The sequence below is a fragment of the Opisthocomus hoazin genome, chromosome 21, assembly GCF_030867145.1.
Source record: "Opisthocomus hoazin isolate bOpiHoa1 chromosome 21, bOpiHoa1.hap1, whole genome shotgun sequence".
Taxonomy (NCBI): domain Eukaryota; kingdom Metazoa; phylum Chordata; class Aves; order Opisthocomiformes; family Opisthocomidae; genus Opisthocomus; species Opisthocomus hoazin.
Window position 1 is genome coordinate 2,808,023 of NC_134434.1, and position 22,425 is coordinate 2,830,447.

The following is a 22,425-nucleotide window of genomic DNA, read 5'->3' on the forward strand; positions in this document are numbered from 1 at the left end:
CCAATCCCCTATACTGTGCTCAACCACAGAGAAAAAGCTGGCTGTTGCTGCTGGTTTTCCTGTGGACTTCTGACATGATATCATGCTTTTTCAGTACAGGAAATACTCAGAGGTACGGAATGATCCTTTTGCCCTGGTAACATGTGATTTATCAAACCATAATGGAGCAACCCAACTATGTATAAACAGTGGGCAAGAAGCACAACAAAATCATCAGCTCATAGCCACAGAAGAGAGCAGGCTACTGCTCTGGCAAATCACAGAAAATGAGCAAAACAGTTTCTCATAACCCAAAGGTGCTCCTGCCTAGTGTTTTTAAGGCCAAAAAAACAGAACACAAATAAAACCCGAGGCAGCATAAGAGCTAATTTCTGGAGCTAGGAAGCAAATGAGCTGCGGCAAGAAGTGGAACAACAGAAAACCGCAGAGAATTAATTACAAGTGAAGTGTCTCAGTTGGAATTAGAGTCAGAGGGGTCAGAGGGTCAAAGCAACAGATATTTTAGTGGGTAATTTGGTGCCTTGACATTGCCTAGCCCCGCTAGTGGGGACGTGCCTGTGACTCAGGGATGAAAACCGCAAGTGTCTGCAAGAGAAAGATACACACTGAAGGCGGATCCGAGCTACTTAAAAGGCAAAATCTGATAGTCCTCTCCTCCTGACGAGCTGGCTGTAACGGGGAGGGCGCAGACCCCAGCCATCCCTTCGGGGGAGGCATGGGGAAGGGATGTGCGGGGTCTCTGGTCGCAGCCCTACCGAGGCATCGCCCAGCACCCCCCCCCCCCCCCCTACTTGAAAAGGGCAGCCCCCCGCCCCGCTCCGGCATCCCCTCCTACCCGACGGCAGCGGAGGGCTGCTCTCAGCCGAGGTGGCTGGCGCAGTCAGCTGCTCCTTGATGTCAGAACCCGCTCCGGGCTCGGCGGGGCGGGAGCGGAGCCACAGCCTCTGCCCACCGGCTGCGGGAGGGCTCCTGCCTCCCGCACTCTGCCCGGCCCCCGGCGAGGAAAAAGAGGGCTCCCCCCACGCCGCCGCGGATCCACCGAGGGAATTTGCCCAACTTTCTCCGTCGCTGGCAGCGGGACTCGCTGCCATGGCCCCCGCTAACTCCTCCCGCAACTTCTCCGCGCCGGAGGCTCGGAACAGCTCAGGTGAGAGGGGACCCTTCCCGGCGGGGGGCTGGGGCGCAGAGAGCTTCGTGGGGAAGGGTCCGCCCGGAGCCCCCCGAAGCGGGTGAGGGCGAGCGCAGGGGCAGAGCCCCCCGCAGCCCCCCAGCCCCGGGCGGGGCGGGCGGAGCCGCCTTCAGCACCCGCGGGCGGACAGCTCCGGGCCCCGACGGGGCGGGCGGGAGGGAGCTGAGCCCCTCCCGGGGATGGGGGGGGGGGGGGGGGTCCCGGGACCCCGCACAGCGCCGACACCGAGCCCAACACCGCCGGCCGTAGCGGCAATTCGCCTTTCGTCTGCGAGACGGTCGTGACAGCAGCAACCCCCTGGTCTTGGCTGCGGGGGAGGGACGAACCAGCCCAGCTGGACAGGCAGGGGAAGGAGGCACAGAGAATATCAAATATCAGTGCAGAGGGAAACGGATCTCCTCACCAGTCTCCCGTTTTCTCCATGTTCCCAGAATCAATGGTTTAGGGTTGGGCAGGCCAGTTCTCTATGGTCCAAGTTGGTAAAACTCTTCAACAGGTGTTATCAATGTGGTCTTTGACTCCCTCCCCACCAGCACATCCATTATAAAATGAGAGTGCACCTTAGGTGCTTCTTTCTGAAATGCAGTAAAGATGCAGTTTCTTTTCTATCTGGGCATTTGCAAAGAAAAAAAAAAAAAAACACACCCCAATATTTAGGCCAGTCCTCATTCAGCTCACATAATGCAGCCCCGCTTTGGGACTTTTAAAAACGAGTAGCAAGGCAGCCACAAGATCTACAAGCAAGGACAAATCGATGCCTGAAGTAGCTGTTTCAGTAAACAAAGTACAGCCACTTGGATTTGCACTGAAAATTCAGATTCAACCATATCTGAAGATTAAAGAGGCTTTAGAAAAGAGATAACTCTTGTGTATTTCATACTTCTGGCTCCAGACCATAACACAGACGTGGACTATAGCTTCACACTAGCTTCCAGTTAATGACACTTGAAAGACCTACTTGTACAAACACCAACAGCAGGAAAGATGCTACAGCACTCACTGCACAGACTACCTTTCACACGAAGCCTTTGGGCTTGCACACATTTTGCTCTAAAGCCACCTGAGCTCATTCCAAATGTTACAGGGTCACCATGAGCACTCTGTTGATTTTACTGCAGAAAAAGGTCATTCTCCAGCTAACCAAGTGGCCTTTACATTTCACTCATACAATCCATTCCCACCACATTCATAACAAATTTTGGGTATAAAACTGAGGAGAGTAGAACTCATAACAGCAACATGCAGGACCGCAGTCACTGTTTTCCAGTTTCTAGTGTGTCATCGTCAAGCATTAAGGAGCTGTGAGAGCTGTTTGGACGCTCAGGGGATGCAGAGGCTGGATGCTGAAGGTTAAGTATCAGGTCTCATTAGGGTGCTGATGACAGCATGTTATCTACCAAATGCCATCTAATATGGGGCATTACCTTGCATTAATGAGCAGCCAGGAGGAACAGGGACCATTTAACCTCCCATCAATGTCCTGGACCAGGCTTTTTTGTCTTATCAACCAAGCCTGGCTTTCACCTTCAGGCCCCTGCCAGTTTTCCTGTGCATCATTGGCTGCTTTCTGTCACCTGCATAGAGACATTCAGATAAAATGGTGTGGCAACAGCTCTGCTGCGTTCTGACCTTGGCCTTGCTTGTGCCTAAGCTGGCTGCATCCTAGTACCAGAAGGACAGAGGCAGTGGCAGCTCATCACGTCCCACTTAGAAGAGCACCGAAGTATTAAATACAGTTGATATTTCCAGCCACAGGCCAGGCCAGCAGTGCAGCCCCACTTATCTTGCCAATTCAGTCAAGCTTCTGTCACACCACAGTAAATCTGGACAAGTTTGTACTCAAGAATTCTAGAGGTCAAAGTTAACAAATGCCTTCTCAGCAAACAGACACTGTTTTGGCAGAGGCACCTTATGAGCATCTGTTACTTCACTTAATACCGTTTTCCAGAGCTCCCTAGGTTCTGTTGAAGGAGACCTCCCCACTTCTTCAGGTGTAGGCTGCTATGGAGGTGGAACAATACAGTGACTAAAAGCATTTCCAGTTAACACCACATTGAATCATCTGCAATTCAATGAAAGACACATGCAGTCTAGGCTGAGGGGCTGTCACACATGACTAACAGCCACACAAATCGCTCACACAAATCCTTCCTCTAGGAAAAAAACACAACAGGTCCCATAGGAGAGGAGTAATGAAACGGAGATTTGCCTCAGCTGAGAGGCGATTTCAGACTCCACCACACATTGCACATGGCAGTCTTGCAGAAAAGAGCACACCACACTCAGTGCCTTTGGTACCACCTTCTGCACCCAAGAGCAGAAATCCCTGTTGGTTGGCACTGAGGGCTTGTGGGTTCAACAAGTGATTTTAAACCCAGTTTAAGGACAAGGTAAATGTGAATTTGATTATCATTGGGCCTCCGACCCCAAACAGCAACAGTCAAGCATCAGTGCTGATAAGCTAAGTGTTCTCAGGCAAGATCTTTTCCTTGGAAATCCACCTACACCCAGGACTCAGAGACAGACTCTTTAAGCCGTGTTTGCCTCCTTGTAGAACTAGAGCATCCCCTGTTGCAGGGCAACTCTGGAACATACTCCCAAATCTCTGTCTGGCCACACGTTTGGGTTTCTTTCTAGGAAAGAAAGCAGAGAAAGCGAGAGGGGCAAGGAAGGATGATAGAAAGGAGCACATGCTCTGGCCTAAGCCCAACACAGGTGGGACACAGCCAGGGTACCATCCCAGATCGCACACTTCAGATAACCATTAGTTATCTGCCTGCACAGTCAGTGAACTGTCACACAGCGTACGATAGGTAAACCACCCAACAGATGAGCTGAAGTTTTCTGACAACAGCTTGAGCACTGACTATATCCAGATTTTGGCACCTACATAGAGGCTTACTTCTCTGATGTGGAAAGCATCAGCTGCCTCACCTACTCCCCTCAAAATGGCTGGACACCCAGCACTCCCTGGAAGAAAAGTTACTATCAACTCCCTGTCAGAGTGGTGAGTGCACAGACACACCAGCCTGATGCTAGTCCTCCCAGAAGAGCTGGGGAGTTTCAGGACAGGACAGAAGTACGTCAGGAGAGATGAGGAAAGGTGTCTACACACGGCCAGATTTGGGTGGTGTGCTGCATGCATTGGGTGGCAGAGAAGGAAGTGTCAAATCCCCAGCTAAGCCTCTCCAAGTACAGCAGCGGGTCTTAAATGTCATTCCAAGCTACATCTTTAAGTGGGAACCAGCTGCAGAGCAGGGCAAGCACACAGATGTAAAGAGGTTGCTTCTGGGTTGCACTCATGGCTTTGGTTTGTTTTGGCAGTAGCAGAGAAGCCAGCACCGTACACCAACGTGATCATGCCCAGTCTCTTCAGCATCATCTGTTTCCTGGGCATTGTGGGGAACCTTATTGTCATCTACACTATTGTCAAGAAGAAGAAGCTGAGATGCAAACAGACTGTGCCTGACATTTTCATCTTCAACCTCTCCGTTGTGGATCTCCTCTTCCTCCTGGGCATGCCCTTCCTCATCCACCAGCTCCTAGGCAATGGCTCGTGGTACTTTGGAGCTCCCCTGTGCACCATCATCACTGCCCTGGACACCAACAGTCAGATCACCAGCACCAACATCCTTACAGTGATGACACTGGACCGTTACCTGGCGACGGTCTACCCTCTAAAATCTACCTACGTCCGGACTCCGTGTGTTGCAGCTCTAGTTATCTGCTTGGTGTGGCTCCTCTCCTTCCTGACCATCATTCCCGTGTGGATGTATGCAGGTCTTATGCCTCTGGAGGATGGGACTGTCCGCTGCGCTCTCTTGCTTCCCAACCCAGAGACTGACATCTACTGGTTCACCCTCTATCAGTTCATGTTGGCATTCGCTGTGCCATTGATTGTGATCTGTGTGGTCTATTTCAAGATCCTCCAGCACATGGCCACCACTGTGGTCCCACTGCCCCAAAGGAGCCTCCAGGTACGTACCAAGAAAGTCACACGCATGGCAGTTGCCATCTGCTCCGCCTTTTTTATTTGTTGGGCTCCCTTCTACATCCTCCAGCTAGTTCACCTTGGCATCGACACACCATCCATGGCCTTCTTTTATGCCTACAACTTTGCCATTAGCTTGGGCTACGCCAACAGTTGCCTCAACCCTTTCCTCTACATCGCCCTCAGTGAGAACTTCAAGCGCCAGTTCTTAGTGGCCATCCGCCCTGCAAAAGAGCCATGTCGCAACAGCAGCTCTGTCAACAACAACAGTATGACAGAGGCTAGCGTATGTCTAAAATTGGCACCAGAATCCACCCAGCAGACTCAGTTTCTGGAGGAATTTTCCCCATGTTCACTGCCTGTGACTGTTCACTAGGGCACTCTGAAGTGACCACAGCAAAAGCCTTCAGATCCATAAGTCGATGGAGAAGCAGCAGCTTCAGGCAATTCTTGGTGAAGCACATGAACTACAAGCTTCCACCTCCAAAAGTCCAGGTGCCTCCCTTTTTCATTGCAGGGCTCTGCTCCTACACTGCCCTTGGCCCATGAGGTGCTGCATACTGCTGCTTCTTTCCACTCCTGCATGGGAGGACTCTCACACAAGACACTGAGACCCCAAAGAGGATGGATGGAAAAGAGAGAAAGGACAGAAAGAGGATTTCAAGGAGGAATGTTCAGCCTGGAAGAGTAAAAGCTCTATCAACACCACCACCCAGTGATTCCCCGCCTCTTGGCCTCACCAGGATTCCTAAGCAGCATGCCAGTTACAGAGCTTCTCCACTCAAAACTTGAACCTTTGAAACAATGTCCTGTAATTATTTTTAGTGAGAAATCTGACCTGCAAACTTTGATGGCTGTGCTCATACCCTAGAAACAAATCACAGAATGGGCTGGAGGGGCCTTAAAGACCATCTGGTTCCACCCCCCCTGCCATGAGCAGGGACAACGGCAGAAACAGATCTTGGGGCCAGAAGTGTCACATAAGTCTGCCACTTGGCCTTTTGATCCAGCCTTCTCTGCCTCCAGTGAGCTGTATTATTTGGCAACCAAGATATTTTAAAGAACTGGCTAATTTTGATGCTAATCCTAAGTATTTCAAGCAAAATCAGGCAGATAACGGCACTGCTTCAAGGGACTGCAAACAATTTTCAAAACTACTGCTGCTAACACCAGCTTTGTGGCTTTTCATGCCAATGAGCCGATTTTCACACTGCCGGTTCCTCACGCTGCTCTTGTGCCTCCATCTGCATGGCCATCGGGGAACCCCAGGCAGAGCGTTTTAAACACGACTGAAGAACACAACTTGCAGAGATCAGTGGAGGGCGAAGACGTGAAAAGGCAGCTCGGAGGAAGCAGACTTGCTTATGCAGCTCCCTCAGAACAAAAAATGCTTTACAAGTTGAAAGAGGGAAAATAAAATGTCTGGTTTGTATATATGGCTGTACCAGTCACAGATTAGGAAGCGACTTTGCTCATTACAAAGACCAGAGAAAAGACAGCACAGCTCAGCTAAAGGCAAGGGATTACACCGGCAGCCTGCGCAGGGCCCCCAGGGGACCACGCACTGTTCGCCACTTTGTCAAACATGGAGGAACTTGATACTGTAAATGAATTTCATACAAAGAGGAATTAAAAACATCAAACAGCACTAAAGAATGTGTCACCACGCTTATGATTTCGTGCCGCCGGCTACCCACAATACAGCCAGAACAGAAATTCACCCTTGCACAGCTACACAGCAAAACCGCATCACCCGCACAGGACGTCCCAAGCCACACGCACGCGTACAGCGTACCCAACGCGCACACACCGCGCGCTCGCAGGCGTTTGCAAGTACAGCCAATACCTCAGACACCCCCTGCAGAGAACACACAGCCCCTCACTCACCTCTGGCTACCAAAGCAGGCAGGTGGGCAACACCAGCCCTTTCAGCAACACGGTACGCAGCGCGTTGCTTTGAGTCACCGAACACACCTCATAGCTGGGTCTCTCTGTATTTTCATTCCAGGCTCTGTCAGCCTGCGCCCACTGCAGCAGCACATCCACGCTGTGACCGTGCGGTACCTTGTCAATTTTTCACCCCCGTTTTCCCGGGCAATAAAGCCAGAAAGACACATATGGAGCTTTCAAGCTTTATCGCTTTGAAGTCTTTCACCCATTTTAACTACCAGGAATTTTCACCTGTGCTGGTTTTCACGGAGCTGCTTTGCTCTTTGGTCAGTACTCTCCCGGACGGGCTCGGGAGCAAAGGTCGAGGAAGATGCGTGCTGTGCCAAGCCAGACTTGCTCTCAGGACAAGGGAAGCTATTGTGTTACTTTTCTCCCATAAGGAAGTTAAGGGGAGGACTGGCAGGCTGCTCTGGGAAAGGAGCTGGTAATCGTTGGGTGGGTTTTCTTCCTCCTTTAATACCAGCAATGAGGAAAGTATGGGGGAAGCAAAACCAGACTGAATTGTCAGGGGTCTTGGAGAGCAGCACATTCAGGATATCTTGCTTACAGTAAAGGTGTTTATGGTTGAACTAGACTGTTCCCATCTTAAATGAGTCAGTCTGACCCAGTGTGGCCAAGCCACATGCTAAAAACCACAAGGGCACGGTGGGCTAACCAAGTAGGGCAGTCTGCACAAGCTGGTGCAAGACTGGAAAGGGTCTTTGTGGGGTTGACCTTTTCCAGATCTCCCCACACTGAAGTCAAGGCACAGTACACCAGGCATCTGCCCAGGCTGAAGTCCGTTTAGATCTCCTTTACTTGAGGGGGGAAGCCATGCTAAAGAGACCTGGTCCCAACACCGAGGACAAGGCTTCCCATTTAGCTGGTGTCCCAGCAGAGGCACCTGCCCCCTCCCACCACCCTGCAATGGCTCATGGTTTCCATTCCCTCATGTTCCTCCTGTCTGTCTCTAAGGGCTTTCCTAGTCCAGATGTCTAAACGCTGGCTGTGGGGTCCCCTCCCCTTCCACACATACACATAAAAGCTGTGGCAAATGCCCTTTGGGAAGACAAGGATGTGGATACCTGTGGATGTGCTGGGAGGTTGGGAAGAGAGGTACAGACAAAGGAAACTAGCAAAGGACAGCTTTTTGCCATCTTTGCTAAATCATCCCAAAGCACAGGGCAAGATGAACCAAAGCTTCTCCTTTGAACACAAAGCTTCTGATCAAAGGCTTTCAGAGCTGTCCCCCCACCTAGGGGGTAAGGTAAGGACTTCCAGTAGCTATACAGTCTCCATGCACTTCGGTGTCACCTATTCCAAACATCCTGCTCCTTTTCTTTATTTTTCAGAGCTGGCTTTGTTAAGTTGGAAAGTCTATTGACGTTCTGGTTTGTGTTCAGATTTACCTCTTTGTCTGCTCTGCTCTTTGTGTTTATTATGTGGTCCCCCCATCTCAGTGCCTCGGTTACTGATTGAAGAGCCTGAATAAAAGGCATCACTAAGTAGAAGAGGACAGCTACTCACGCAGAGATGGGCAGCTGAAGCGCTGCAAGGTCTGTCTGAAAAGCAGAGATAACGCAGAGTGTTTCCTTGCAGTCCTGCCTCCCATGAACAGCCCGTTGTCTCTCTTGCTTGAGAGAAACTAAGGGAAATCTAGCTAAATAACTAGAGGGGAAAAACAACCCCAAAACCAAAGGGATAGAAATAAACTATTCCATCTAGTTGTTCAGATCAACAGTCTGCCACACTGGATGAGGCAAATTTCTTTGGCTCCTTTTGCCAGCCCTTCTCCTGTGTGTTCACGAGCTGCCTCGTCAGACAGCAGGAAGACAGATGGGTTTGCTCTCCACCCCCTCCTCTTCCTCTCCTTGTCCTTAGAGGTGTGACTGAAGCCACATGTCACAGCTCTGCTCTCGATAAACTCCCAACAAGGAGCAGATGGTCCAGCTACTTTTACTCCTACTTTCCAAGCTAACAACAGAGCCCTCTTGGCTGGTCACTGCAGGATTCAGTCCCTGGCTCACCCTTCCCAGCACCTCTTTTCCACTATACAGATCCCCACATCCACACTGGGCAGTAAAATATACTCCTGCCTTCCCCAGTTACAGCTCTGCCAAGGCAGCCCAAAGGACAAGCTGGAGGAGAGGTCAGCGAAGCCCTGCCAGACACCAGGCTAGTGTCCTTCCCCAGACACCCTTCTCAACCTGAAGTCCCTCCACAGCTCAACCTGCCCAGGAGCAATCTGCAGCTGTGATGGAGAGCAAGCACAATGCTGGCGGCTGCCAGGTGGGGAGGAGGGAAAGGGCAGGTGACTCACTGGCCCCTGGGACACAGCCAGAACCTGACTAACCATGTTTCATCAGTCCTCCTGAGTTGCTAATAGGATGCATTTCATTCAAGACTCACCGGTGGGAGAGGAGCCACGCAGCAGGTACAGATACGTTCCAGCCCACTCGCTTCGCATTAGTCCTCCTTCCAGATGCAGGCACCGCACAGCAACGCCCTTTGTCCCTCACCTCCCATTAGCAAAGCAACACCACTAAAGCCTCACACCCCTCTGCAGCCTTCATCAACTGCACAGTTACACTCCAGAAGTGGCTTACTGCAGTATGAGACATGATGGTGCACCGAGTTGCGCCTTCATAAGCGCTTCTGGATGTGCTGAGGACAAACATGTTAGAAAAGCCTCCAGGGTTGTCAGCTCAGCACCTTTCACCATCTCTAAATGCTGCTGGAGTAACATCAACACTCCCTGGGGTCAAGTCTTTGCTTTGGAGGAGGAATCCTTCCCACAAAGTCAGAATACATCAGCACTGCCCTCCCCAAGCTTAGCAGCTGAACAACACAGGCACCACTGAAGACTCAAGGCCCCATCCTGATGTCCATACAGAGTCAGCCCCCTGGAAATGAGAGCTCTGCCCACTGGAGCAGGATGAGTTTGAGTTTACACTACAGCAGTCAGTGGGTTTTTAGCACAACAGGGAGCAGACTCTGACTTGGGTCCTGACTGCATCATCATCTGGCACCGCATGAGAAGAGGAGATCTGCAGTGTCTGGCTGCACAGAAACACCTTCAAGGCAGTGACTTTTGTGAGTTTCAGTTAAACAGTGACACACACAGGTTTTGGTTTAGGCCTTAAACCTTATTTCTTCCACTTAAAACCAAGTCAACAGATGAGTCAGTCCTTCCCTCCAACCTGAGCTCTTCTGTCCCCTGCAGGTTTCCACTCGCAGGGTAGGCGGGCTAGGAGTCAGTGACATCATTGTAATTATTCTGGCATTGGGTTATTAAGTTGCCTTCACTAAGTCTGAAGAAGCTCTTCCAATTATCTTCCTACACATGCTGCTGGAAGCACAACAGCTTGGTGACACTGGGCTGCCATGCCCTGTTCCACCAGACACCTCAGAGGAGAAAGCAGAGCTCTCAGGCAGCCACAGCCAGAAGACAACTCCTGCCTCGTCCAGGAGCAGTGCTTCTCACACCCACACCCCACTGCAGGCTCGGGGATGCAGTCTTCTAGCTTTTCTCCCATGGGGCTTGACCACAGAAAGCCAAACACCAACATCTTGGCGTAGAGCATTCAATAGAGACAAGCATGGTGAAGGAAACAGTGGGTGAAGTTGTCACTGATGAGTGCTCCTTAAAGCTCTTATGACTTAGTCTGTTAGGAGGCTGGTTCTTGGAGGTGCACCTTCTCCAGCAGCCAGGTCCCTCGCACCGAGAAACAGAAACAGGTTTTGAAAGGAGGCGGCTGTTCACATCAGGACTCCCTCTGTGTTCCTTCCTGTCTGCTCATAAATGAAGACTTTGGATTTCAACTTGCACAAAGCATTTTGGGGATTTTATTTCCCTGCCTGCCAGCCCCCCACCCCCTTTTTTTTTTTTAAAAAAAAAAAGGTCAAGTCATTCCAACCTCCTAGACCATAATCTCCAATTTAGACTTCCAAGTGCTCTGGCAATGCAAATCTGTCACATTATCAACACAGAAACTGCTTCAGAAGAGAAAGAGAGCAAAATGTCACCTCTTGGAGTGAGAACAAGTTGCCTGTCCTTTGCTTTTATTCAAGTCCAGACACTTTTCCCCTGCCAACCCCTGCCACTGAAGAAAGCACATCAACATTTGCTCCCGGGCTGGGACACGTTGTGCCAAGCCATGGCCCCCAGCCAGTACTAACACAATCTCTAGGTTTAAGAACACAAACGCTAGCAGCTCAATGAGCAGGGATCCATTTTCTGGAATTAATATTCAGTCTTTCTGCAGCATGGGAAACATCAGTTGTTCTGCGTGAAATAAATTACACGTCTTTCTTGGGGGGATTTTAATGAGACCTCCCCCCTCTTTTCCTCTCAGACTCAGGGTAAAAGAAAAAAAGCAAAACAACATTCCAACATCTCTTCATCAACCCTGCATCATAATGGCCCAATCACGGTAATTAGGATGTCTCCTGTGTGCTCAGGAAGGCTTTACCCAGCAAATCCAGCCTGCTGTTCATTGTATTGCCGCAGCATAGCTAATTACTCCTGGTTTTAGAGGGAAGGGGAGCAGGCCAGCTTTGAATGCAGCTGGGAAAAGGGCTGTGCTGAGTACAGGTTTTGACTTTCCCTCTGGTCCTGTTAGATCTTCTGGTACGCTGAAGGCTACAGGATGGAAGAGGAGGCTGGTCTGGGTAGTTAGTTCTTAGAAGAACCAATATAAGGACCTACACGCCCTGGGGACCCCTTTATTTATTATCAAACTCCTTCGGAGCAGAAGGGCAGCTTCTCTTCTCTGCAGCTCCAGCGCCAACCCAAGCACATGCAAGAGCAAAGCAAAGTACATGCAGAAAACTGAGCCCCCCTCTGCAGAGACACCTGGCAGCCCTTTGGGGCAGGAAAGCGTCACAAACCCTCGTGGCGAGGGACACAACAAAGGCTGCTGGAAGCTGGGTGGATACTTCTCCATCTCCTTCACCTTTCTGCTCTAGATCCCATGGGTACCGCCATGATCCCTCAGGTGTGCATCCGCATTCAGGCTGGCAGACCCTACCGAGTCCCTCTGCCACCAGGTTTATGGACCCCCAACAGGGACCCCATCACTCAGAGCTGTGCTCTGGGAGCACGTGCAGCCCAGCTCCCAGCCACTGGCTGACAGGCGAGCCCCTCACAGCCCACATCGCCACACCACTGGCCTGATTTATGATCTTCCCTGTCCACGTAGCATCGTGTCCAAGCTCAGGCTTGCTAGGAATGGATCAGAGCTCTACTGTTGATATCCTGCTATTTTCTCATCTCCAGGTTTGGCTAAGGCACATAGCAGAAGCATTTGTGTGTGGATGTGAGAAGAGGGAGGACACCACTGTGGTCTAAATCAAGGCTGCACTGAGCTGGCCACATAGCTGCACACTGAGACTCGGCCCCATTTACATCAGTGTCTGCTTATTTCTTTACAACAATTTCCAGACAGGCCTGGCAGGTAACCTCAGTCCCTTGTTTTGTGGCTGTCTGCCTTTTTCCTTCCTGCTGCTTTTGTTTCCTCAAGCCTAGAGAAGTTTCTTTAGCAGCAATAATTCCCAACTCACACTTTTGAGAAAGTTCATGAGTTATCTGTGCTTGCAGAGGAAAGCCTTGAAAGAGTGAATGGGGGGGAGGTTATAAACCAAGATCTAAATGCAGCAGCTGTGATGTACACTGCTGGTGGGGCAGACGCAGGGCAGCTGTGGACCGGACACCCAGCCCTCTGCTGTGTTTCCATATCACATCTCCCTTCTGCACACCCACAGTCTCACTCCTAAAACAACATTTAACCAGGGAACCTGCCTTGAGCAGCCAAACACACCCTGGGACCAAACTGAACCGCCATAGGGGTGCGAGTACCACCCAGCCTCAGCACCCTTGTCCAGACAGGTATTTAATCCCTCGGATAAAATGGGATGGCACCCTACACTTTGCACACACACATCCAAGAGGTTAACGCTCATCAGGCAATCGCAGGCACTGAGCAGTCCATGATCGCACAAGGGAACAGGCCAGTGGCTCAGCCAGCCTCAGACCCAGCCACAGGGGGAAATTCAGAGCCTGCTCTCACTCACACCACTGCCTCCACCGAAATTAATGACATGGGATTAGAGAAAAGCCAAGCAAAACTATGTCTGAGTCATGCCAAAAGCTTCTTCTGTGGCTGCCCAACAGTGGAGTTTGACATCTCAGGGCTCTGATTTCACCACCAAAATGAGCTGCCAAGAAGGAAAGCTGACAGGTTGCTGTCCTCTAGTTCCTCGAGTCTAATAATTTCAAATGCTCTACAAGTATTAATGACCCAAACCTCACATGGTGGCTGGAGACAGGAGAATAATGATGACCATGTTATCCTTGGAAAGTCTAGGCTGTCATCTCAGATAAAATCTACAGTACTGCGAAGGAAAGCAACAGCTTATCTTGACTCTGTCCTTTAGCACAGGAAAGCAAACCAGAGAAGAGTACTGGGTGACTGAAGAAAAGACAAAGTTACCAGAAACATTTGTCTGCAGTATTTATAAAGTGACAGATAAAAGCTGCAGCGCTGACAAGCCTGCCAGCATCAGGGATCAGGCAGATCAGCTGAGCCTTCATGTATTAGAGACAGTATATAACCTCCATTTCTTTAATCTCCCCAAATCACCTCATTGTACTAATTCTTTAAAATGTGCTTATTCCAATAGCTGCAAAGATACCAGATACATCCCATGGGCTGGGAGAGATGACCCAGCAGTGAGATTATTGCTTCAGATGACTATGAGATTGGCTAAGTGGCATGCAGCTGACTTCCAGAATTACTAGCAGAAAACAAGCTTCTGCAATCAGTAACAAGCTGCAATACATTGGATCTGTCAGGAGTGTTTTTCAGGAGGGTTTAATCTCTTCTTTAAAGAGGAACCATCAATACTAATGAACTGCAATTGTAGCAGCTCAGTGAAGAAGCACAAATTTTAAATTCTGTGTCTGACTGTTCACATGGTAACTCAAACACTGCTGCAGGAGCACTGGGTCTTTGTAGGAATTCTTTGACCCTTTTTCTACTGTGTTAGAAATTACTAGTGTGATGGAAGGACTCAAAGACAACACAAGCAGTTCACAAAGTTACTATCTAATCAGAAGTTCATATTTTAGAACATATTCTTCATCAAAAACTCTGCAGAAACTAATTTATCTGTATACATATTACACAGAAAACAGCCATCTCAGGCCAGAAAGCAGCAGGGCACAGTCCAGCTATGGCAAGCTCTGAAGAAGTGGGATTTCTCCGTAGAAACCCTTCATTGCAGCTCCTATGGAAAGCGCTATAGGATCAACCATATCAAGATACCTCAACCAACAGAGTTACAAGCAGAAAACCCACATCACATTTCTCCCCTTGCAAAAAGCTGTTGGGTGACGTCCGTCAACTCATTTACAAAGGAATCTTTGAAGAGTTTGAAAATCTGTCTCATTTTGGAAGAAGCAACGATCCTGATGACAGCTGGAGAAAAGCTGCTCTATCTCACCCTCCCATCAACTAGAACGGGGTAATTCCTGAGGGTATCAATCAAGCTTTGGACAAATTCCGCAGTTCCTTTGCTCTTTCTTCGCCTTGACGATGAGCTAGAAAAGCGCAGTACTATCCAAACTTCGTTTGATTTGTAAAGCACTGCACAGAGAGAGGAATCTGGGAATGGCACTGGTGGTGGTGAGGGGACAAGAGCTCGGCTCTGCAGAACAGGGCACCAGGAAACAAAGCTCCGCTTACTGTTAGTCTGGCAATCCAAAAAGCCTGACTCCTGAAAGGACAAGGCTGCTACATCTCAGGCTGAAGGACAACAGGAAGACTACAGACATTTTGAAATACATATTCCTTCTAACTAAATGAAAGGATGAAGAAACAGAAAAAAAGGAAAGGCTAAAACCAATTTGGTCCTCACAAAATCCAAATAAGGACTTTTATGACTTGATGCTTTTATGAAGTCCCAGAAGAAAAATTGCTGTCTGAGAGCAGGAGCCACTCAGTGCCCTGAGAGACATCTGCCTGCCCTTGCACAGTGTCACACATAACGAGGACACAGCTGGTAGCAGTGGCTCTGCAAGTGGCTTACATTACCCCATCCTGCTGCTTCACATCACATCTGACATTTCTGTACCAATGGCTGTATTTCAGGATGCATTAGTGTGAACAGTAAACACCTCGAGGGAAAAAAACCTAGCCTTACTTGAGCTGTGGCTGGTTGGGAGAAGGAGTGGGAATGAGATTTGGTTAGCAGACATTACACTACTTTTGAAGCTTGCAAAATTGTCTTAGGACTTCTGCAACACCCTCTGGCCCATGTTATAGGCATTAATAACTCCATGCCCATACCTTGCAGAGGGGGCAGAAATGAGCTTACCCCCATTTCTACAGTTAGAGAAACTGATGTTCATGGTGACATATTCCAGCAAGACACATCAGATCCTGACCATGCCCCTGCGATTTGCTCACCCTGATGTATTTACATCTTTGCACAGACTGCGGGACGAAGCAGCAACTTCTCCAGCAGTCTGGCAATGTTTGTGCACGCAGGAAAGCCAGAGCCACACTTTCTGGCTTAAAATAAGATGAGCTGATGGCACTTCAGAAGCTTTGCCCTGGATGATAACACAAGGCAAAAACATCTCAATAGTTTGGCATAAATTCCTTTCTTCCTTTTCCACCCCATCCTGACTTTTCCCCCTTGGGCTTCTACTTAGAGGTTTACTTTTAGTTTCCCAGGAAAAGTTTTCACGAGCCTCCAACGTCAGGACACTACGACAACGAACGTGGCAACTAGACAAAGCTGGTCAGTTTTCATTGAAAAGCTAGAACCAAGACATCTTTAGTCAAAAAGATCCATGACCAAGGGTGATGATACAGTCACCAGGGAGATGCAAGGCAGCTCTAAGGACTTGGCAGAGACACCAGTCAGCACCTTCTGTGCCACTTTGGGAGAAGAAACAGTGAAAAGAAACCAGCAGCACCTCTGAGGGGCTTGTTTTAAGCTCCAGAAGGAGCAATGGGCACTAGAGACTCAGAGCGCCAGACAGTTTCAGCACTGAGGGAAGAGCAGCCAAAGGGAAACAGTCTTTTTCTTGTTTTCTGGAAGACAGAATTTGTGAGTTTGGCTCTTTTTAAGTAGACCACCTCCACAATTTAGTTTCTGCTACGTTCTCTTAAGGAGGAAAACAAAGAAAAAAAATAATCAAAGTCAGTTCTGAGTCTTTCAAGTAGAGTTTGAAAATAGAATTGAGCTAATTAAAACCAGAGGTGAGTTTTACCAAAACCCATTGCAGTCTTATTTGTCTTTTTTGTAGCTCTGTCAGGACAGTTGATTTTGGCTGCGTATAGGACTGCAGCGTATAATACTGCTGATTAGCTGGCATAGAGGTTTCAAGATCTCTGTTCAGCGCCTGTTCGTGCTCCCCTCCCTGGCATGCCCCAGCCACACTGTTGCTGAAACACCCCGTACAGCAAACCAAATAAAGCCATCCAAGTGCAAAGTGGCATTCAGCGTCAGCAAGGGGATGTTGGCAACCTAACGTCTAACAGAACAGTGAAAGGTCCTTCCCGAGCCTGTGAGAGCTTCTGGTCTGCACATTTCCATCTTAATTTCCTCCCTGATAGACAAAAATATTTTAACTGGTCAGAATGAACCTGGTGCTCAAAGCATCTCTGCTGAGATCTTCCAGAACTTCGATGATTGAACTGAACAAAGACTTAATTTTCAGTCCCAGACTTACGAAAGGTCCCTGCCTCATACACGGGTACCTGAAAGTAGCTGCCAGGCTTTGCTGGGCTGAGGCTGTGCCCATCCCGCAGCCTGCTGAGCAGATCTGCATCTGAGAAAGGGGCAGCAGCGTCCCCTGAGCATCTGTCACAGGCACAGCCACACGCCTGGGCATGCCTCCAGGTTCACACACGTTTGTTTCCATAACCATCTTCCAGGGTCAAACAGGGACACTTCTGCAGCAAAACCTCCCTTTTTTTCCTGGGGATTTATTACTGACGTTACTATGGTTTCCATCTTCAGCTCAGGCCTTAAACGTAAGGAGCATCGCTGTGTGCAAATTAAGGGAATTTTCCAATTACAAACTCATTGCACAAAGGGACACTGGCTCTTTTCGTTCCTTGTTTTTATTTATTACATTTGTGTGGAGGGACAAGTTCTCATTGTGCTACACAGCCCTCAAACCAGCAGCTAGTCAATAGACCTTTTTTAATTTAAAAGCTGAATGAATTTCTGTTGATATTGAATGACTTGCACAGCTTTTTTTCCTTACTGTACAATTAGTTTTAAATGTCAACCCCCACGTTTGATCTTCTGTGAAGTCAGAAACAGACTTCAGTCTGTACTGTTGTACAGTAACAGATCCAGAATCCAGTGAATCAACACTTTTTGAATGGATTTCCCTGCAGCTGTGCTCATGCCTGCCTTTACTTCCTGCAGAACTCTGGGTGAATTTACTTTACTTGGATAAGCTGAAGCCCGCACTTATTTTTCTAGGTGTGTGCATAAGAACTATCCCTGCTGTTCATGCATGGTTGAATCAATAGAACAGAAGGATTAAACATCATGTTTTATTATGAGCACAACTGTGCACACACGGGCCTGTCGCATATTGGCGTAAAGTATTTAACAAACCAGAAATGCACGCTAAACTGCTATAAATGCAGTGATTATTCAGATAGTCACTGATAGGGCATCCACACAGGGGAGGCAGATCTGAATAGCTACAGCACAATTATAACCCAGCCATTACGCTGGATAATTTCCTCGCAGACACGCCAGACTCCCCCAGCACACAACACAGCCTTTGAGCCAAAGATCCATAAGCCAATTTACATGGAAAATTAGAAGGTGTCAGAAGATGCAGAACTAGACAGGTCTCAAGGATATTAATTCCTGCTCCCTTAGCCTTGAGCTTTCAACATATCATTAAGATCGCTGATGTTAGACTTTCATCAATGCCATGAAAAGAGAGAATACTTCACTTACGCTGTGCTCGTGCTGGTTGAAGATAAACCAGCTAAAGAACCAGCCTGCTTGCACAAGTTAAAGCACTTCAAGCCAGCCACAGCGAGACCCTCGCTCCGACAGCAGACGGACCACGGCTCGCTCCCACCTCTGCCTTGCCTGCAGGGCTCACCCCAACCCATGGCACCTCTCTGCATCACAGAACCCAACAGTGCGCAGCGGGCAAGAGAAGACAAATGACACTGAACAGCTCTTTGTGGAAGTAGCTAATGTCAAAGGTTCCCCAGCACCATTCCCTTCCTATTTTCACCTCTTCTCAAGCTCCTAACCAAGGCTATAGGCACCCAGGACCATGACGACTTTGCTCCGGGGCACACCTCCCTCCCTCCAAGCACTACAAGTTGTTCATCAGAGTTTGATAAAGAGGGGTGTAGAGGACACCCAGCACCCTGCCAATCAAGACTACCATCTATGAATTTATGATACATCTGCAAGAAATTTGCTCTGGGCCAACAAAGCAGCAGCCAATTAATTTGCAGCTGGGTGCAGTTACATCAATAAAAGTGGGTAAGGGATGCAAACTAGTGCCTGCTACAAGCAAATTAACTGTCTGTTTAGGTAGAGCTGCACACAGTAATGAGCTGATAGCCATATCAGTGTGTCATTAGAGGAGACACTAGAGCACCCCTTGGATGAAGTTACCAAGTTTTATCTCACCCCAGAAGCCAGGGCTTCACACAAAGGCAGGGCAGAAAAGGCCATTTCCATCAGGTTTAACAAATACAGCTGTGAGATGCTGAGGTTCAGCCGTGCTGCTTCTCACAGGGCCTTCAACCTGCAGCTGAGGTGCTCCCCAGCCTGGCTCTGCATCCCCTGCCAGTGACATCTGCGTGCATATGCACAGCAAGCAAGGGCTCGTCTTCACGGACCCTGGGCAGCAGCTCAGCTCACCGATGGCTGTGCCGGCAGGGCTCGGCAGCACAAGCTCACCTCGCAGCACCGAGTGCCTCCTGCCCTGCCCACCAGCACACAGCAGCCTCTGCACAGTTGTTGGTTTGAATACAGACACCTGGGGTTTGGTTTTTTCCTCTTCTCCCCAAGCAGCAAAGGCTGGAAGCCCAGAGGACCATTATGCCTTACTGTGTGTCAGACAGGAACCCCCATCCTGGTTCTCCAGCTCTGACTTTTTGGGTATGATTGCAATACAAATACCTGACTTGTTCCAGTTAAAGCCTGCAGTGCTGCAACCCCCAAAAATTCAGGAACAGGAGACAGACTTGACGCTATCTATAACCCAATAACACAGGCAGCACCCTTCCTCCCCCAAAGCTTTCCCCCACGACACAGGAAACCAGCCTTTCAGTGGCTACAAGGATAGACAGCAGCAAGTTCTCAGCTCTCCATACACCTGGAGGGTGCCTGCCAGATGTGTTTGTGAGGCCTCTCCCACCCACTTGCCACCCTGTAACCACGAGTCATTTTGGGTTCTTATCCTTGGCTATTGGTGCTTGTGTGTCAGGACTCTAACCCTCCGGCATTTTGACTCTGCCACAACAGGGTCAGCATCAGTGGAGCACACGCTGGGTGTGACAAACCTCTCCCCAGGATCACATACAATTTCCTCCACCATCAGATGGGAAGCTGTCTCTGGAGGAAAGGGCAGCAGCAGTTAAAATTCAAACCAGACAGCTAGACCAGGACTACAACCACATCGCCACACACATTGCTGCTGTAGGCAGCGCTGCTCCTGGTGCCTTCACACTGAATTCACGCCCGACCACGTTAATAAGGCCTTTTGAGACAGGCCATGAAGTGACATTAAATTAAATACCAAGACTGAGACTATCACATCAGAGGCACTCCTCTTCCTCCCAGGAGTCTGAATGCATTTTAACTCAAAACTAAGAGGACTGGTGAGGTGAAAGTGTTGTATTTTCCCGTTAGCATTTCCCCACTCATTTCTCCTCAAACGAAACACCAAGCAACAGCTCCAGAAACTCATTTCTCTTGTGAATTAACATGGCAGGGGAGAAGCAACCAGGCAGCACTGTTGCAGACCAAGCGAGGAGAGAGATGGTCTCAGCAGCTATTTCAGTCTTCCAGCTGAAATAAAGACCCTGCCCAGCAACAGCTGCAGCTCCTCATCCAATTTTAACTCTGCAAGAAAGCAGCCAAGTTCTGACCTCTCCACAGACATCCCAAACCCTGCACCCCAGCCTGCCAAACCACCTGGCCCTGCAGCAAGGCACTTTCTCCTCCCAGATCTCTACTTCCAGATCTAGATCTGCAGATTTTTCCAAGAGACTTGAATTCATTTAATGCCACAGTTAAGGCTCAACCTTTCATGTTCTTTATCCTTAGAGAGCTGCAAAACCAGAAAATCCTTCACATCTGAGCAGGGCCAGGTCACCCTACATTAAAGACGGGGCAGCAGAGCTGTATTTGTGCAGCGGTTAACAGCGAAGGATTAATTAGCACACATTGAACCCAACCCAGGACAGTCCATAGCGTGCTGAGCAGCCACATGAGAAGGAAGCCGGACATGTTTCAGCAGCAAGCACCTGCCAAGGCCTTTGTGGAAGGACACTCTCGACCTCAGATGGTTTAAAGCTTAGAGCTCAGTTCAGTCCTCCCTCCTTGCCTCAGCTGAGGGGCAACACCTCCCTCCAGCCGAAGGACCCGTGACTCAGCTATGAATCACCAACCAAGCTTCTTCATCTCATCCAGCACCACACCAGACACTGCATATGAACAATTATAGTGATCTATTGTCATGCTAAGCAGCCTGCTGGGCCCCTGCAGACCCACCGACTCCTCCATTCACCATCTGGGTTGCAGGGGCAGAGGTATTTTTAGTGCACCCAGTGTTTTTGAACAAGACATGGAAATGGCGGTTTTCTGGCCGATTTACCAGCGGTGGTTGCAGAGCGCAGGGCTGTGCGGTTGCCATGCCACCTCTAACCAGAGGCAAGGAGCAGGAGCACCGAGATGCAAAGCCCGAGTGGATGAATCACACAGAGCAGTGAGGCTTTGGGGAAGTTTCAGCCTCCGAGTTGTCAGAGCAATGCACAACTTCAGAGATGCCCTTTGCAGCCGAGGTCAGCCCAGATCTGTGTGTTGCATCCTCCAGAAAGCACCCTGCTCCCGCTGTGAGCTCAGCAGCAGCTGCTTACAATGGCTCAGTTTACTCACTCAGATCAAGCTGGAGACTCTCACTTTTGCACATGGAGAATGAAAGTGGCAAAAAGCAAAACTGAGATGTTTTGGGCAAGGAAAAAGTCAGCAGTGCTTTCCCCATCGGCTGTGGAGGCAGGCAGCAGCTCAACACACTGCAGACTCCCCTTGGGGGGGATCACAACGGCTCTGCCTCCATGGAGCAGCGAGTCTTCAGCATGAGCACGTCACCGACAGTGACGCAGAACAGGCTGCTGGAGGTCTTCACTCTCTGGACTGCAGTAGACAAATCTTTCCCAAACTGGTAGGCAAAATCATCCAGTTTTCCAAGCAGAGTGGGGGATGAAGGCAACGGCAGAGGGGCAGTGAAGGACTGCCAGCACTGGGGAATGATACCTTTATCCTGTAAAGATAAGCTACATCCTACAGCAGAAGTAGCAGCACTACTTCACTTGGATGGGATGGGGGTGAAAGGGCTCATGCAGACAGAAACCAAAGCAAAGACTCCTAAGTTCACCCTGCAAGAATTAATTCACTATATTGCCCTCCAGAAAGTGATACTAAGCCCTGTGAGTCACACATGAAACAATTTCTACTTTATAGTTTGTTCAAGAGCAGTTTTCTGAGCAGATGACATTTGAAGTAGAGTATGTTTTAGCTTTTTACTAAGTGCAAGATATCATTAGGTTTCCAGGACAAAACCAATTTTATTTCAAAAGACAGATAAGCAGTTTCTAGAGTTCATTACTCTCACAAGCTTTTCTGACAGTAAATGTAGCTGGTGACTGTTCAAGATGGAAAAGAAGTCCCTTTTATGAGACAGGGAAAAGACACTCAAGTATCTGCTCAGCTTTAAATAGACACTTCAGAAGGCAGCAACCACTTCCAGAGCTCCTCAAACACTTGGGCAGCTCAGTGTCTCTGCAAATTGGGAAACCTATATTTTAAGGATCACTTAATGGGCTGCAGTAGCTCAACAGCTTGTTCACATCCATTCTGGCAGGACTTATTCCATACCCCTTCTGTGGGGAAAAAAGAGCAGCCTCCACAGACTGCAGAGCAAGTTCCCCAAACCTCCTTCCACCACCCACGCTGACAGCCTGGCTCAGGCTCTGCAGGACATCCCTTGCCCCCAGGCAGCCATGTCCCCACCACAGACCAGGAG

At 49.2% G+C, this 22,425-nt stretch overlaps 1 protein-coding gene across 2 annotated transcripts; it reads left to right on the plus strand.

Annotated features, from left to right (window-relative positions):
• Positions 1-736: 736 nt before the first annotated feature.
• Positions 737-6,935, plus strand: LOC104332973 (melanin-concentrating hormone receptor 1). Of its 2 annotated transcripts, none has more exons than XM_075440884.1 (2): positions 737-1,147; positions 4,514-6,935. In XM_075440884.1, exons 1-2 carry the CDS (start codon positions 895-897, stop codon positions 5,554-5,556), a joined length of 1,296 nt encoding a protein of 431 aa, XP_075296999.1. In that variant the 5' UTR covers positions 737-894; the 3' UTR covers positions 5,557-6,935. The 2 variants fall into 2 exon arrangements, with proteins under 2 accessions (XP_075296999.1, XP_075297000.1); XM_075440885.1 differs by having other exon boundaries at positions 4,517-6,935.
• Positions 6,936-22,425: the final 15,490 nt, after the last annotated feature.

Bases quoted from the DNA above. Each gene is read 5' to 3' on its own strand.
- LOC104332973 (XM_075440884.1), top strand. From the start codon at position 895: ATGTCAGAACCCGCTCCGGGCTCGGCGGGGCGGGAGCGGAGCCACAGC. The intron at 1,148-4,513 runs GTGAGAGGGGAC...TTGTTTTGGCAG, and splicing joins GGAGGCTCGGAACAGCTCAG to TAGCAGAGAAGCCAGCACCG.